The sequence below is a fragment of the Chenopodium quinoa genome, unplaced genomic scaffold, assembly GCF_001683475.1.
Source record: "Chenopodium quinoa cultivar QQ74 unplaced genomic scaffold, ASM168347v1, whole genome shotgun sequence".
Classification (NCBI taxonomy): domain Eukaryota; kingdom Viridiplantae; phylum Streptophyta; class Magnoliopsida; order Caryophyllales; family Amaranthaceae; genus Chenopodium; species Chenopodium quinoa.
Window position 1 is genome coordinate 9402 of NW_018742597.1, and position 15538 is coordinate 24939.

A 15538-nucleotide genomic window follows, 5' to 3' on the forward strand; every position below is an offset into this window, starting at 1 on the left:
TATAGGCAAAGTGAGAAGGCGAAGGGTCGCTTCCAAATTCAAAATTTGGGCGGGAAAATCTCTCGGCCATTTGCAAGGTGACACCTGTAGCAGGCCGTCGCCTGTCACCGTGCGACACTTGTCACAGGTGACACGTGACCAGTCACGTGCCACCTGTGAGGGGCAAATGATTAGGGGATTTTTATCCACCAATCACCGTCTGACAAGTGGACCAACCAGGTTCCGCCACGTGTCCTTCACGTAGGCCAATAGGAGCCTGCCACGTGTCAATCACAGATACGTCCTCTACGGACCAATTAGACACGCCACGTGTCCACCTATGCCAAATGGGAAAACCGGCCAACAAGGCCCAATCCTGTTTAGAGGCCCGGTCAGCCCTAGGTTTACCCAAAACCTAGAGAGTGGCACGCTTCTCAAGACTATAAATACTTAATTAATCCTCATTAAAGGGGATCAAGCAATTAATCTCACCTGAAGAACGGAACAGAACAGAAACATTACGGAACACACTAATAACCGGCTGATCTCGCTAACAAAGCAGATTACCTACATTAAACACTCTCACCTAGAGAGATCTTATTACTTTAATTTCCGCATTAATTACTCCTTAATCAGGTACTAACTTGACCGTTGGAGGCGGAGCTCTCAGGAGTCTCCGTTATTTTGCAGGTACAGGCGTCCGGTTCCAGTCTCGGAATTGTAACTCTCCCGCAGGACATCAGAAAACCCCGAAACAGATCCTATTTAGATGCTTATGAATATGATTCACACCTGTGGACGGTTTACAAGTTCCTAAAACTTGCTGGTGACTCTTTTACTCTAGCTTCCTTTCCTTTGGACGCCACCATGCTTAAATGCATGATCACAGTGGGGCTCAAAGTTGATGTTTGAAATATTCCCTACACAATCATAATAGTTTTTAAAATCCAATAATCCTAAGGATGCATGAGAGATCCATTTATGGATCAAAGCAAGCATCATGGAGTTAAAATCTTAAATTTAATGAGATCAGTTGATATCCTCGTAAACTGAAGAAAAGGTCATGTATATACAAGATGTTTAGTGGGAGCTATATAGTCTTCTTGGTCTAGTACAAAGAATGATTATTCATTGCTTCAAGGGTCAAGGGATGGCCAATGAATTTTGTATGAAAAACCTTGAAGAGGAAGATGAGTAAATTTGGGATTCAAGATCTATAGAGATAGGTTTTGAAGGATGTTTGAGCTTAGTTGAGAAGCTTATATTGATAAGATTTTTATGAGGTTCAACATTATATTAAAAAGAGTTTCAATCCATATAACATGGCACATTACCTAACCAGATTCAATGCTTTGAGAAAGGTTGGTGAAATTAATGCAAAGGATGCATCATGCATGTCATGGACTATACTCGTCTATTTGATTCACATGTTTTGAGAATATGTGGTGATAGATTTCAATCGAAAAATCAATTTAACGTTGGAATACAATTTAGAAATTCCTAATTCCTTGCGGAAGGACGAAGGAAAATTCTTTATGTATGGAGATGAAGATTATTATAAAATTTAGAAGTTGCAATCATATTCATGAGAATGTCTCATGAATTTTACTAACTAAACCCCTTCCATGGCCAAGGTATGAGAGTCATACTAAGGTTATTGGATTGAAGCAAGTTATGTAATTTAAGTTGTATATGTTTTGAGAAAGCATATCACACAAGTAATACATTAACTAGCAGAATTATGTTTAATTAGAAATTTATTATTTCTCTTATTTAATTATGGTCTTTGATATTAAATAAAATGTCCAAAATAATTGTGAATTGATGGGATCATCAAGTTGATAACTTGGTGAATGAAACCCCACAGGTGAACTAAATTCATACATTATTTAAGTTCCTAGTTCGAAATCATTAAATTGGACATACATGATTTCAATAAATGGACTAGCATGTAAGATTGATTGGATAGCGCAGTTTCATGGGCTATAGGTAAAGCTGGGCACGGGCCGGGGTGGCCCGCGTTCCGCCCGGCACGGCCCGCCGTTCGACGCAACATGGCTCAGCCTGACACGACCACCGAATTTCGTGCCACGGACACGATCCTGGTTTTCCAGGCACGGCCCGACACGAGCACGGCCGTGGCACGGTGTGCAGCACGGCCCACTAGTCACGAAGTTCGTGCCGGCCCGGCACGGACCGCGTGTCTGCTGTTAATAATGGTAATATTACCGTTTTAAAAACAGCCATTAACGACTAGTTCACGGTTGTATTTTAGCCAATTTGCTCCCCAAAATTTCTATAAATACCCACCTCCATTCACTTCCTAAATCACAAAATCACAATCTCTTCTTCTAATCTCTTATATTCTCTAATAATCCTTAATCTCTTATATTCTCTAATAATTCTCTTAAATTCTCTAATTATTTTCTTAATATCGGAAAAAATTAAAAAGTTCGTAATCGTAATTAGTGGAGCGTTGAAGCACGGTTGTAATATCTAAACTAATCTTTAATTTATTATTGTTTTTATTGTTATTATTAGAATAATCTTGTTTAATTATTATTGTTGTTAATTGTTGTTATTAATTATTATTATTGTTACAATTATTGTTATTATTTTTTATTGTTGTTATTGTTATTGTCATAATTGTTGTTATTAATTATTATTATTGTTATTTTTATTGTTAAAATTGTTGTTATTAATTATTCTTATTGTTAATAAGTGTTTATTAAAAATCTAAAAGTTAATTATGGCATCGAACAACCCATCATTTAGGGGGGGGAAAGGCCGACTTGGCCGTGGTAGTAGTTCTAGGGAATCACCTAATACGACGAGCCCCCAAATTTCGAGTCCAACCAATGACCCCAGTTACTTCCCCTCGGGCTATGAGCCATTTAGGCACGATGGTACTTCCGGATCTTCCGGTTTTCAACCCTATAATATGTCGGGATTTCCACCACTAAACCAATTTCCACCACCACAACAATTCCCACAATTCGGTCAATTCCCACCTAATTATTTTGGTGATCAACAAAACTATTATTCTAGCCAAAGTAGCCAAGAAGATACCCAAAATGCCTCCGGTTCTATCCCTTCTACTACTACTAACCCAAACACACATCATGAATGGTTAACCGAAAGTGAGATGGTACTTTTGAAAAACTAAAAGAGTAAGGTATGGCGTCATTTCCTCCTAAATAAACCCCAACAAACACATGCAAAATGTAAAACATGTACTATTGTATTCTCGGCACTATCCAAATCCGGGACGGGACACTTAACTAGGAACATGAGAACTTGTGCAAAACCAGCTAGTGATCCAACCCAGCCAAAAATTTCCCAGTACCATCCACACGGCTTCACCTACAACTATGAGAGGGATAGGGATGAAATAGGAAAAATGATAGTACACGCCGAACAACCTTTTCTTTTCTCGTAAAGTGACCCATTTAACACCTACATTAACAAAGCACTACAACCCCAACATAAAAGAATCTCTAGGAAAACCGTTCGTTCCGCCGCAATGAAAAATTTCCTAGAGTACAAAGTCTGGTTACAAGCCGAATTGAGTAACCTTAACTGTAGAGTGTCTTTGACAGCCGATTCTTGGGATAGTGGTTATAAATATCACTATTTATGTATGACTTGCCATTGGATAGATGATCAATGGTTGTTACAAAAAAGAATAATACATTTCAAAATGCTGGAATACCCACACACCAGCATTAACATTGCTCACCATTTAATGGAAGCAATAAACGAATACAACCTTCGAGATAAAATGATGTCTATGACTTTTGACAATGCAACCTCTATGACATACACAGCTAATCTTGTCAAACAAAACTTAACCGATGTAATATTAGACGGTGATGCTCTTCATACTAGATGTGTTTGCCATGTACTTAACTTATGTGTACAGGATGGAGTTCGGGCAATTGGCCCATACTACAACAAAATCAGAGATGCTATTATGTCTATTAATAGCTCAAACATGAGATACCAAGAATGGAAGAGTTTTCTAAAACAACAAAAGATAAGGGCAATAAAAATTAAAACCGATTGCCCAACTAAGTGGAATTCCACCTATGACATGTTAACCAAGGCAAAATTGAGTACAAGAATCCGTTAACAATATTTTACAACCAAAAATTTCCACAAATTGCTTTATATGATGATGATTGGTATAACTGTGAAAGATATATGCAATTTTTACAGTTATTATATAACATGACGTTTTGTTTTTCTTCTGTTTACAATCCTTGTGCTCAAAACTTTCTTTCTAATGCATGTTTACTTGCCCAACTTTTCGCTGATCATCGCAGTCAAAGTGATTATGATCAGTATCTTCCAGCAATGGAAACAAAGTGGCGTAAATATTACAGTGAAATTCCTTTGATTTATATTTTTGCATCCTATTAGATCCTAGGCAAAAGTATGAAAACACATTTATGTTAGTTGACATTTATTTTCAATGCATGAATCTTGACGATGATGTAGAAACCTATAAGACTCATGTGAAGGATCAGTTTTTTTTATTTATATAGAGTTTATGAAATCAAATATGGCACAGTTCCTCGCTCAGGCCCTTCCCAACCATCCAAAAAATGTAAGTTAGAAGGCCAAACATTTATTTTCACAAGATACTAACTTGATTTCAAGGTTTTCAGGTGATTCATCAATCAGAAGAACGCAAAGCGACGTCTCGGAGTTGCAGATGTACGTGAGTTACGACTTCACCAAAGACATGGACAACGATGAGATAAAGCGGGAAGCATCCAACTTTGGTGGCAATGGCACGAGACATTCTTGGTATCCAAGTCTCCTATGTTGCCTCCGAACAAGATTTCAGCGCATCCGAAAGGGTTCTGGACGATAGAAGAACAAGTCTAAAACCCGAAACACTAGAAATGTGCGTGTGTTTCAAAGGTTGGTTGGATGCGGAAAATCGCTCACAAGACCGTTCTTACGAGGACAACGACAACGATGAAGGAACCTCCGCTTCCGACCGTTCGGGTTCGGCTAGTTCCCAATCTATCCAACTAGCCGATGAAGCCGAAGCCAAAGACGAAGACGAGCAACAAGAAGAAGAAGAATAGACATTTTTTGTATATTGTACGATTTTAATCATTATCGTTTATCAATATTATCATTATCCAATTTTTGTTTAATACCATCATTGTACGATTTTTTTCATTGTTATCATTGTACAATTTTCTCAACTCAAGTAATAATAATATGAAGTATGCATTATTCACATCCAAAGTCCAATTTGCCTTTTTTTCCCCGTTTTGTTATAATTTGTAAATTAATATATAAAAAAAAATTATACCAATTAACAATACAAAAAAATATTTAATAAATCATAAACATTAAATTTTAAAGTAATAGTATAAACTAAATATATAAATTTATAGGTAATAAAACATAAATATTCAACTTAATTTATTTTATAACTTATAATTTTATAACTTATAACTTATAATTATAATTTTATAACTTATAAGTTATAAACTTATAAATTTATAACTTATAAGTTATAATTATAATTTTATAAATTATAGGTTATAAAATTATAACTTATAAGTTATAATTAAAATTTTATAATTTATAAGTTATTAACCGTTAACTAAAAATAAATAAATAAAAAAAAAACAAATTTTACTAGGCCAACCCGCCAGCCAGCCCGCTAGGCCAGCACGAAGGCCGGCACGGCACGAGCCCGCCAGGCACGAGGGCCGTGCCAGGCCGTGGGCTGGCCTTTGAAATTGGCCGGCACAACACGGCACAAAAACCTGGGCACGCCGGTGACTGTGGCCCGCTAGGCACGGCCCGCGGCGGCCCGACACGACACGATGCCCAGGTTTAGCTATAGGGGCATAGAGATGCTCGGTCAATGACATGGATATGCATGAATGATGCATGATTGAACTATTGACCTACTTTGAAGTTCAAGTATAGAGCTTTCGGATATATTAGTGGATTCCTTTGACATGAGTGGAACATTGATTTCATTCAATGATTGATTTAACTGTGGTACACCCAAACGTCATTCCGTAAAAGGGGACTATAAAAGGTGTTTCCTGGTTACTTCAAAAGTTAAGTGGGAGCTTTGGTTGCCACAATGTTGGATTGAGTCTACCTATTTAATTAGGAATGTGTCATGGCCCCTTGAAGAGAGAGAATTCTGAAAATGCATGGCCGTGCTCAAATGGATTACCTAGTAATCATTTGTTTTGGAATTCTAACTCAATTTTCAAGAAAATATTTGTAGATTAATATGATTACGACATGAGATGCAATCATATTATCAAATTGACACACATTGACTTAAGGAATTTGAATATTGCACACTTGTCTTAGACAAGTGGGAGATTGAAGGATTTATGTCTTCATCAAGTGCAATTACTAGATATATCAAGGATCACTATTAAAGAGATAATTAGTTCATTCTTTTGGGTCGTCATTGTCTGTTGCTAGATATGGTAAATGATCTTTGGACTAGTCAAATAATCCCAAAGCCCAATAGAATGGATCCTATGAGGTCATACACAAGGGTATTGGATAGAACAAGTATGAAGCCCATTAATAGGCCTCATGAGGTAATGACAAGCCATGTAAGGAGTAGGCCTAGTGTAGTTACAATTGGGTTAGGAGTTTGGGCTTCACATGAACTCTAATTATATATGTGATATATAAATAGAGGTCATGCCTAGGGTTGATATACAAGTCACAATTAACCTAAGTAGTGAATTGTGAATCAAGCAACCAACTCCCAACCCCGTTTTCTCTCACACGCCTCTCTCTTCCTCCCCCTTGTCCGTACGGTACAGACACCGGCGCACAGTGGACGCATGGTGGTGGTGGTGGTTCGTGGCTCGTTTGTCTCCTCTCCTCTCCGTAAAAGGTTGATTGAAGGGTTCAATCGCAACTAACTAGCATTAGTGGAGGTTCAATTTGTGCCCGTGGACCAAGTAGAGGAATCACATTTGGGATTCTAGATCTCCTCATTGTTCTTGCTCGATCACTCGTGGAATCACACTTCAAAGGTTCAATTATGTGTTCTTTATGTGTTATGCTTGTAGATCCTGTTTAGGCGCTTATGAATATGATTCATGCAGTTTTGCTTATAGTACCTAAAGTCCTACAAAATGTAAATAAACTAAAGTTGGCTAACCCTAAAACCACCTTCATCGCTTGAAAACCACCTAAACCCACCTGATTATTGACCCCCACAATCGGAAACCAACCCAACCCATCATATTCCAACCCCATCAACCTAACTAATAAGGTTGTTGTGATTACCTTCACGAGGGGTAGAGGTGATCAGCTATGGCCTAATCCACTAGCTCGGTCCGATCCGGTCAGAAAATAGGGCGGCGCAAGCGAAAAAAACACTTTATAAAGTTAAAAAACTCAAACTCGGCCCGAAAAGCTCGTTTGGCCCGACAAGCCTACCACTTTTTGCGGGTTTGAGCATGACATTTGATGTTAAAGCTTGGCCCGCTGCCTGAATTTTTGATTACCTCTAAAGAGGGAGTGTTGTTGGTCAATGTCGTTGCGTTAATTGTTATTGTTAGAGTGTGAGGGCTACCTGTTATGATGCAAGAGGTTACTTAGAGGTGGGGTGTTCGAAGGTAAGTGTAGCCATAAGGTGGCTGTGGTGGAAGAGGGAGGAGAAGAAAGGGTTTGAGGTTTTTTTTTTTAAAATGTTAAATCAATGTTTTAAATAAAATGTATAAAAATAAATTATCTGGTTAACAAGTTACATGAATTTTATTCTATTTAAAGTAGATACCTTCAAAGGTGGTTGTAGGTTAATCAAAATGTTGTTTTATTAATGGATAATCGGCCAAAGATTGTTTTTTTTTTCTTCTTCTTCTAATGGCAATTTATTCAAGATATTCAAGTTTTTTTTTTTAATTCGAAAATAACAAATAAGATAATAGTATTAATCAAATAATAAAAAAAATTTAGATTATAAGTTAAAAAAAGGGGTATCTTTTCCTAATTTTTATGTGAAAAACATAAATTTACTTTGTAATAGATATCTCAAATATAGAGATCAAGAAATCTCAAGAAATATACGGAGTACATAATATTGTATAAATTTTTTTTATTACCTTAAAAAAACCTTTTTGTTTTTTTTGTTTGGAAATAATAGTTGACAATAAATTTCCAAAGTTTTTTGGTTCCACACAATCCATTAATTATACGTAGTAGACAAGCATCCACAATGGCTAGCTGCTAAGGATTGCCACATCATTATTTTTCAAATTAAATGATTTAAACTACAACCTCTACAATGACAAACTACTTTTTTTATAATTTTATTATGTCCCACATAATGACATATAATAAATAAATAAATATTTTAACAAATACACAATATATATTAAATAAATAAATATAATAGTATTGGGTGGAGTGAAATTACATATCTCTAGAGATTATAGCTCCACAATGACTAGCATAGAGCTAGCAATTACTACTATTTAAAAATTGCTAGTAGGTTCTTATGCATAATCATTGTGGATGTTCTAAGGCAACAATATTGGGTAGGGTTCAACAGATTAAGGTCAGACTCAGACACCACAATAATAAGGCCCAACCCAAATCTTTCCAAGCTACACAAATATTAAAATTAAAAATATAGACATGTAATTACAACATTAGACATCAACCTTTACACGCAACCAAAACAAAGAAACGAAAATAAAAACAAAGAATAAGGGCAAAACAGACAAATCATAAAAAACGAACGCGTAAACACCTAAAAGTCTAAAAGTTAGGCTATAAATAAGGGTTCCTTCCTTCATATCTCACATTTGATCTCCTCCTCTCATAAGATTCCTTGAGGAGTTTCTCTTTCTCTCTCTTCTTCCGCCGACGACGAACAAACCCTAGGGTTTCAAATTCAATTCGCTTTCTAATTTTTTGTTTTCCAATTCAATCGTAACACCGCCAAGCGATCTATAATCTCCAGATCTTCAATTGATAGGATCTAGAATTCACAGATCTGTCGATTTTTCAGCGAAGAATTATTTTTAGGGTTTCTTCGATTCGAATCGTACTTTGATTTGAGAGAGAAAAGGAAAATCAAAGGAAAAAAAAGACGGGTTTTAATTTGGATTTTGGGTGTTGTAGTTTGTAATTGGTATTGTTGGGGAAGATGGCTCGATGTTATCCATACCCGCCACCTGGGTATGCTGGGAAGTGCTCAAGCCACGAGGCCTTGATCTTATCGATTAAGGTTTGTTGAGCCCCAAAAACACCCAAATTTTGAAAAATAAATCAAAATTTTGTGTAGTTTTGTTTATCAAAAAGTATCATGATCATGATGACATGCTCGACATGTGTTAAATTTGTGATGAATTATTTGTATATATGTATGTATATTTGTAAAGAAATTATCGAAAATTTCAGATGTAAATTGTATTTTGTTTTAGAAAAGAAACAGAAAAGGGTACAAATTGTTCTTTTTTGTATTGTTTTTGTAAAAATTGCAATTCGCATTAGATAGATCGTGTATGTATATATAATCGAATCGGTCCGATAGACAATTTTTTTGCAATGTACAATATTGAGGTGAAGTAGTCTGAATCTTTGGGTTTATTGAGCCGAATGTTGAGGTATGAAACGATTAACTTGGGTTTATTGATTATCCCTATACTTTTGAGGATTAAGTTTTTTAGGGTTTGATGGCAAATAGTGTAAATTCTGATTACTGTATCAAAGTATTTTGGGATTAAGTACTGGTTTTTATAGAAGGTACTAATAATTCTGATTTGGGATTAAACACTTTTTAATTGAAGATACTGATTTGGAATTTTAACACTGTTTTTAATTTAAGATACTTATTTGGGATTAAACTCTAGTTTAAACTTATTCTGATTTGGGTTTAACTCTTTTATAAATAAACAATACTGAATTTGCACTTAAGTGTCACTCTATGAGTAGATTCATGACATTCATCTTATTAATCAATTGAATTTGTTTTAAAGAAATAAACCAATGTTTTTTTATAACCATGAAAATTGTTTTCAGAAAATTTTAAGGTTCTGCTGATTAAAGTATGTTTTTAAACTGAACTATGTGTGTAGAATTGAATGGGTTTTAAAACTTGTTTTTGGGTATGTTTGATACTTATTGTAATGGATTTTTGACTTAAAATGGTTTTTGGATTTTTGGATGTGAATGGTTGCTTTGTGTATTCTGTGTTCTGTGCAGTGATGAACATTTATGTTCGGTGTTGGGTTTGTTTTTGGGTGCTGGCATTTTGTGTGTTGCGGCACTAGAATTAGAAAAATCATGTTTCCCAGGATACCCTTGATTTTCTTGACCCGTGCTTATATGCATATGGACTTGAAACTTGTCTAGTTTAAAGACAATGTGGTTTTGGTTGCGCATTGCATGCTTTCGGTTTCGGATAAGTTGTTGCCTAGGAATGGATTGTGAATCTTTCCATTCTGGTTATGCTTGTTTTATTGGCTTGCTGCCATTATATGGTCTGAATTTCTACTCTGGTGCTTTTAAAGCTCCAAAAAGAAAAGGAGAAGGCAAATGCGAACAAGGAACTAGAGAAGGTCATTTCAGAAAGGAAAAAGTCCAAATCATCTTCAGATAAGAAGAAAGGCAAAGAAGATAAAAAAGAGAAGAAGAGAGACAGAGAAGACAAGAAGAAGGACAAGAAAAGCAAAGAAGAACGGAAGAAAGAGAAGAAAGAGAAGAAAGAAAAGAAAGAAAAGAAGAGAGAGAAGAGGGCTAAGGCCAGTGACCCTGCTGCTGAAAGCGGGAAGCAAGATTTTGTTGATAAATTAACTAAACCCGAAAATGTGCTGGTCGAATCTAATGGGAAGTTGCAGAAGACAAATGCTGAACTGCTGGAGAGGAGTAGTGTTACTGAAGAACATGGCCAGCCCATTGACACTCAGAATGCACCTTGCTCTTCTGATAGCACTGGAAACAGTGGCAAGAGAAAAAGGTCAATGCCATCTCCTAGTGGCATTCAGAGCAATGGTGAGTATACCCCTTCATATTGGGGTAGTTTGTATTGGTCATTTATTTGTCACTTGAAATTTGTGCTAATTACATTGCTTTGACAAATTTGCAGGAAACATAATTAGAATTCGGTTGTCATCATCATCTCAAAAGAGAGATGAACCTAGTACATCAGGAAGCAAAGGGCAAGAAGTTAGTCAGCTCCCACAGGCAAGAGAAGACCCTGTCTTATTACTCAGCCAAGTGTGGCCTTGTGACAGCGGTGCAACGCAAGACACATCCCTCAGACAGAAAGATGTAGTCTCAGAAGCTCAAGGTCTACTTCCCTGTTCTACTTCCACTAGTACTGCTACTTTACAACGAGTTTCAGCAGAAGTCTCTGGTTTGAAATCGGAAGTATCCCAGAAGGGTATTCTTCCATTGCTTGACAAGGTCAACACATTGGAGAAACTATCATCTCATGACAGAAGGATGCAGAAAAAAGAATCAACGTTTAAGCAATTGTTTGTGGATTGGGTGCCACCTGCTCTAGAAATGGTTGAAGAAGATGACGAAGACTGGCTTTTTGGTAAGAAGGATGAAGACAGATCAGCCAAAAGATTGAGAGCCAGTAATGATGCTCCAAGCCAGGTTGACAATCTTCCTTGCTCGGCCTCTGCTGTAATGCAGCCACGGGCCCATTACTTGGCCAATGCAGAAGTATATGCATTGCCCTTCACTGTTCCGTTCTAAGCTCAACATTTTTCACTCCAGTTATTGTATGGTAAACGACGCTAGTACTTGGACTGGTTGAGCTTTCCTTCAGCTCAACATTTTTCACTTGAGTTGGTGTATGTTGAATCTTGAATGATGCTAGTACTGAGACTGTAGCTTTGTTGCATTGCTGCAGCTTTGAAGAGGGTGTGTTTAATATCTTTTGGAGTGGTGGATGAGATATCAGACTCACACATATGGAGTACAATGATAGGGTTTTGGAAAATTGGCGGGGATGGTTAAAATTTTGGTGTACTAGTGTAGGGTCTGTTGTTTGTCCTGATATTTTTGTTGGTTGAACTGTAAATATGATCTACTAATATGTTTGTCCATTGGACTTACTAATACAAACATTATGATTGACAAATGGTGTTGTCTGTTGACTATGTGACGCACACTTGGTTCTCGTGGGGTTCTTAATGTAACTTCATATGGACATAATAAGTTTTGACCTGAGGGACGAGGAGATGGAGGGATGGTTAGTCCCTCCATCTCCGATCTCCCCCATTTGATGGGAGTTTGATTCCTCATAGCCCCTATTTCTTTAAGTCGAATAGATCAAACCCATTGCATGAATAAAATCAGTGGATCAGGTTTGTTATTTGGTCATTTGAGCTTGCCATGTGTATGAACTGTTACTTGTAATTTGACAAAGTATACCAGTTGCTGTTCTGTGCGAAAAAACTACTGACGTGTTCAATTGCAACAGATATATGCTGCCATGCCAAAAAGAAAAGAATTGTGTTTGGCTGAAACTCTCTTAAATGTTAATCCTTGTGCTATTTGTCATGATTTGTTTGAGGAAATACTAATATAGTATTGTTATGTATTTGCAAATGCATAATAAATACTAAAATATAAAAAAATTACATGGAAAAGAGAGAAAGGGGGACTGAGGGAGAGAGAAAGGTGAGTGTAACCACTTTTAATTGTAACACTGAAAGCTTATATAATATCATTGGTTGTTTACTGATACTATATATGCATGTAATTAGTACCACTGAATGCATATATAGTACCACTACATACATAGTACAACTGAATATTCAATGGTACTATTTGATCACCTAATGGTATTATTGATCACTCAATGGTACTACTCTAAAGTTAGAATATACACTACATGTAATCATTCCCTTATCCCTCGTTATGCAATTGTTTATGCATAACAATACTCCCTTTAAACTCCCTCGACTTGTTTAACTTCTTCTTAAACCAATTAGAATTATGCTTGAATTTGATCTTTATAAAAAGAAGCAAAAGACTAAGGTTGGCGGCTGCCATAAGGACGAGGTTATACAACTCAGAACACCTAAGTTCAAAGGTTTTCAAAACTCTCATGTACAAAGATTAGAAAGACTTGTTAAGCATACAATGAGGCTAGGCTGAGAGGGTAGGATATAATTTGGAAATGTAAGCAAAATCTAGCTCAGAAGTTGTTTTGGGGTTTTTGGAGTCCATCGGGAGAGTTACAATTCCAAGAATGGATGCTGACCGTCTGTACCTGCAAAACCACGGAAACTCCGATTGGGTGGAGTTTTGCTTCCGACGATCAAGTGAGTATGTGTACGGACAGAGTTTAAAGTGCGGAATGTAAAGAGTTTCTCTCGGATTCCAAGAGAGAATATTTGCAATTAATATTGCTCTGATTTGCGTGGATATTTCTAAATGTGCAATAAATGGGGATCTCTCCCTATTTATAGGGTTTGAGGATCAACTCCCCTTTCATGACTTGGCCTGGACTGCCACGTGTTGTCAGAGGATTGGTTCTTTCAGATGCTTTCTGAGGGTAACATGTGTCAGCATGCTATTGGTCCACGTGGACCGGGGTATTTTAACCCTAAACATTTTCCCCTCACAGGTGTGACGTGACTTGTCATGTGGCACCTGTGACAGGTGTCACCATCTGAGAAGGTGACGATTCGCCTCCTTCTGTCTCTTATTTTTTTTTTTTTGAGGCAATGGTTCAGCTTCTGGGGGATTTCCTCTATAAGTATAAGTCCACCCCCCTCATTTTCCTCACTTCACATTTTGAGAAATTTTCTGAGAGAGAAGAAAGAGAGTTGTGAGACCGGCTGCCATTCCTTTCATAACCGCTTGTTTCTTCTTGTCTCAAGCGGCTACCGCCTGGGGAAACCATCACTCTAAGCTTATTAGAACCGTTTGAGCATACTTTAATTGCTTCCTTCTGCTTCCAATACACTCACATCCGGTCAACCGTCTGGGGTATCATTAAGCAAGGCTTCAGAGAAACGCCTGGGTTCCTCAACAATCTTTGATTGCTTTCAAAGAGGGTACATCCAGGCAACCGTCTGGGTATTTAGCAAGCAATTGACATATTTCCGGCTGCTGATTCAGCTAGTCAACCTTCTCCACTTTTAAAGCTTCTTCAAGCTACCGTCTCTACCCTTTGCAACTCTTTTGAGCTTTTCTGGTTGTATACTTTGTAAAGAATAATGGACTCACCCAACACACACACGGCACGGCCTAGGACAGTTGTCAGCCAGTCTCCTGATACGGCTGAGTCTAGGACTGGGGATGCCGTCTGGGGGTGTTTGAACCACCCTTTCTCTTCCACCACTACAAGAAAACAGCTTGATTCCGACTGAAAAAATCCGTCGGAAACAACGAAAATTCCGTCGGAAACAAGCCTTCCGACGGAAACTGTCTGTTGTAAACAACTTTGTAGGATTTTGACCTTTTCCGACGGAAATTCCGTCGGAAGGCTAGTTTGCGGCGGAATTTCCGACGGATTTATTTATGTCGGCGCTTTTTTTGACTTTATTTGAAAATCCGTCGCAATGTTCCGACGGAAATTTCCGTCGGAGGTGGAGAGGTTTCCGACGGAAATTTTCGTTGGAAGAGGAATATTTCGACGGAATTTTCCGTCAGAAAAGGTATATTCCGACGAAAAAGTCTAAAAAAAAAGCCCCACCCTGCCCAGAAAAACCCCCACCCCCACCCACCCCAACCACACCCACCTAACCTGCCTAGAACCAACCCCCACCCACACCCACCCAGACCACCCCACGCTCACCCCACCCTGCCCAGAACAACCCCCACTCATACCCACCCAGACCACCCCCACCCACCCCACCCCACCTGCCCAGAACAACCCCCAGACCACCCACCCACCCACACCCACCCACCCCACCGTACTTCACTCACCATACCTGCCCAGAAAAAACCACCACCACCACACCCACCCAGACCACCTGACCCACCCCCTAACCCACCCACCGAGAAAAAAAGAAAAAAATTTGAAAAAACGCAAAAAAATCCAGAACAACCAATTCGTACAAACCAAATCGATCCGAATAAACCAAACCCAGATCCAAACCAAAAAAACGAAAAAAATAAACAAAACCAATTGAAATCGAACAATATAAATAAAATATACAATTATCTTCTGAAATTAATAAAAAAAAATTACAATTATATCAAAAATTAATTATAATTAGAATTGTTTTTAAAAAAAACTAGATCTAAATGTTGTTGTTGTCGTTGCTGCGTGCTGGTGTCGTTGTCGTTGCAGTGGTGTCGTTGCTGCTGGTGTGGTTGTTGTAGTTGTCGTAGCGCGGTGGTGTGGTTGTTGTCGTTGTTGTGTCGCCATTAGAGTGGTCAAAAAAGGGGAAAGAAGAGGAGAGAAGGAGGAGATCCAAGAAGAGGAGAGAAGAAGGAAATCGAAGGGGAAAGAACGAGGAAAGGGGAAAGAACGGAGAATGAAGAGAAGGAAAATGAAAAAAACAGAAGGGGAAAGAAGAGAGGAGAGGAGAGAGAAAGAGAAGAAGAGAAGAGAGGAGAG

At 37.8% G+C, this 15538-nt stretch overlaps 1 protein-coding gene across 1 annotated transcript; it reads left to right on the forward strand.

Annotated features, from left to right (window-relative positions):
* Positions 1-8779: 8779 nt before the first annotated feature.
* On the forward strand, positions 8780-12100 carry LOC110721120 (DNA ligase 1-like). Its single transcript, XM_021900248.1, has 3 exons — positions 8780-9232; positions 10518-10998; positions 11093-12100. Exons 1-3 carry the CDS (start codon positions 9152-9154, stop codon positions 11710-11712), a joined length of 1182 nt encoding a protein of 393 aa, XP_021755940.1. The 5' UTR covers positions 8780-9151; the 3' UTR covers positions 11713-12100.
* The last annotated feature ends 3438 nt before the right edge of the window (positions 12101-15538 follow it).

Bases quoted from the DNA above. Each gene is read 5' to 3' on its own strand.
- LOC110721120 (XM_021900248.1), top strand. From the start codon at position 9,152: ATGGCTCGATGTTATCCATACCCGCCACCTGGGTATGCTGGGAAGTGC. The intron at 9,233-10,517 runs GTTTGTTGAGCC...GTGCTTTTAAAG, and splicing joins CCTTGATCTTATCGATTAAG to CTCCAAAAAGAAAAGGAGAA. The intron at 10,999-11,092 runs GTGAGTATACCC...ACAAATTTGCAG, and splicing joins TAGTGGCATTCAGAGCAATG to GAAACATAATTAGAATTCGG.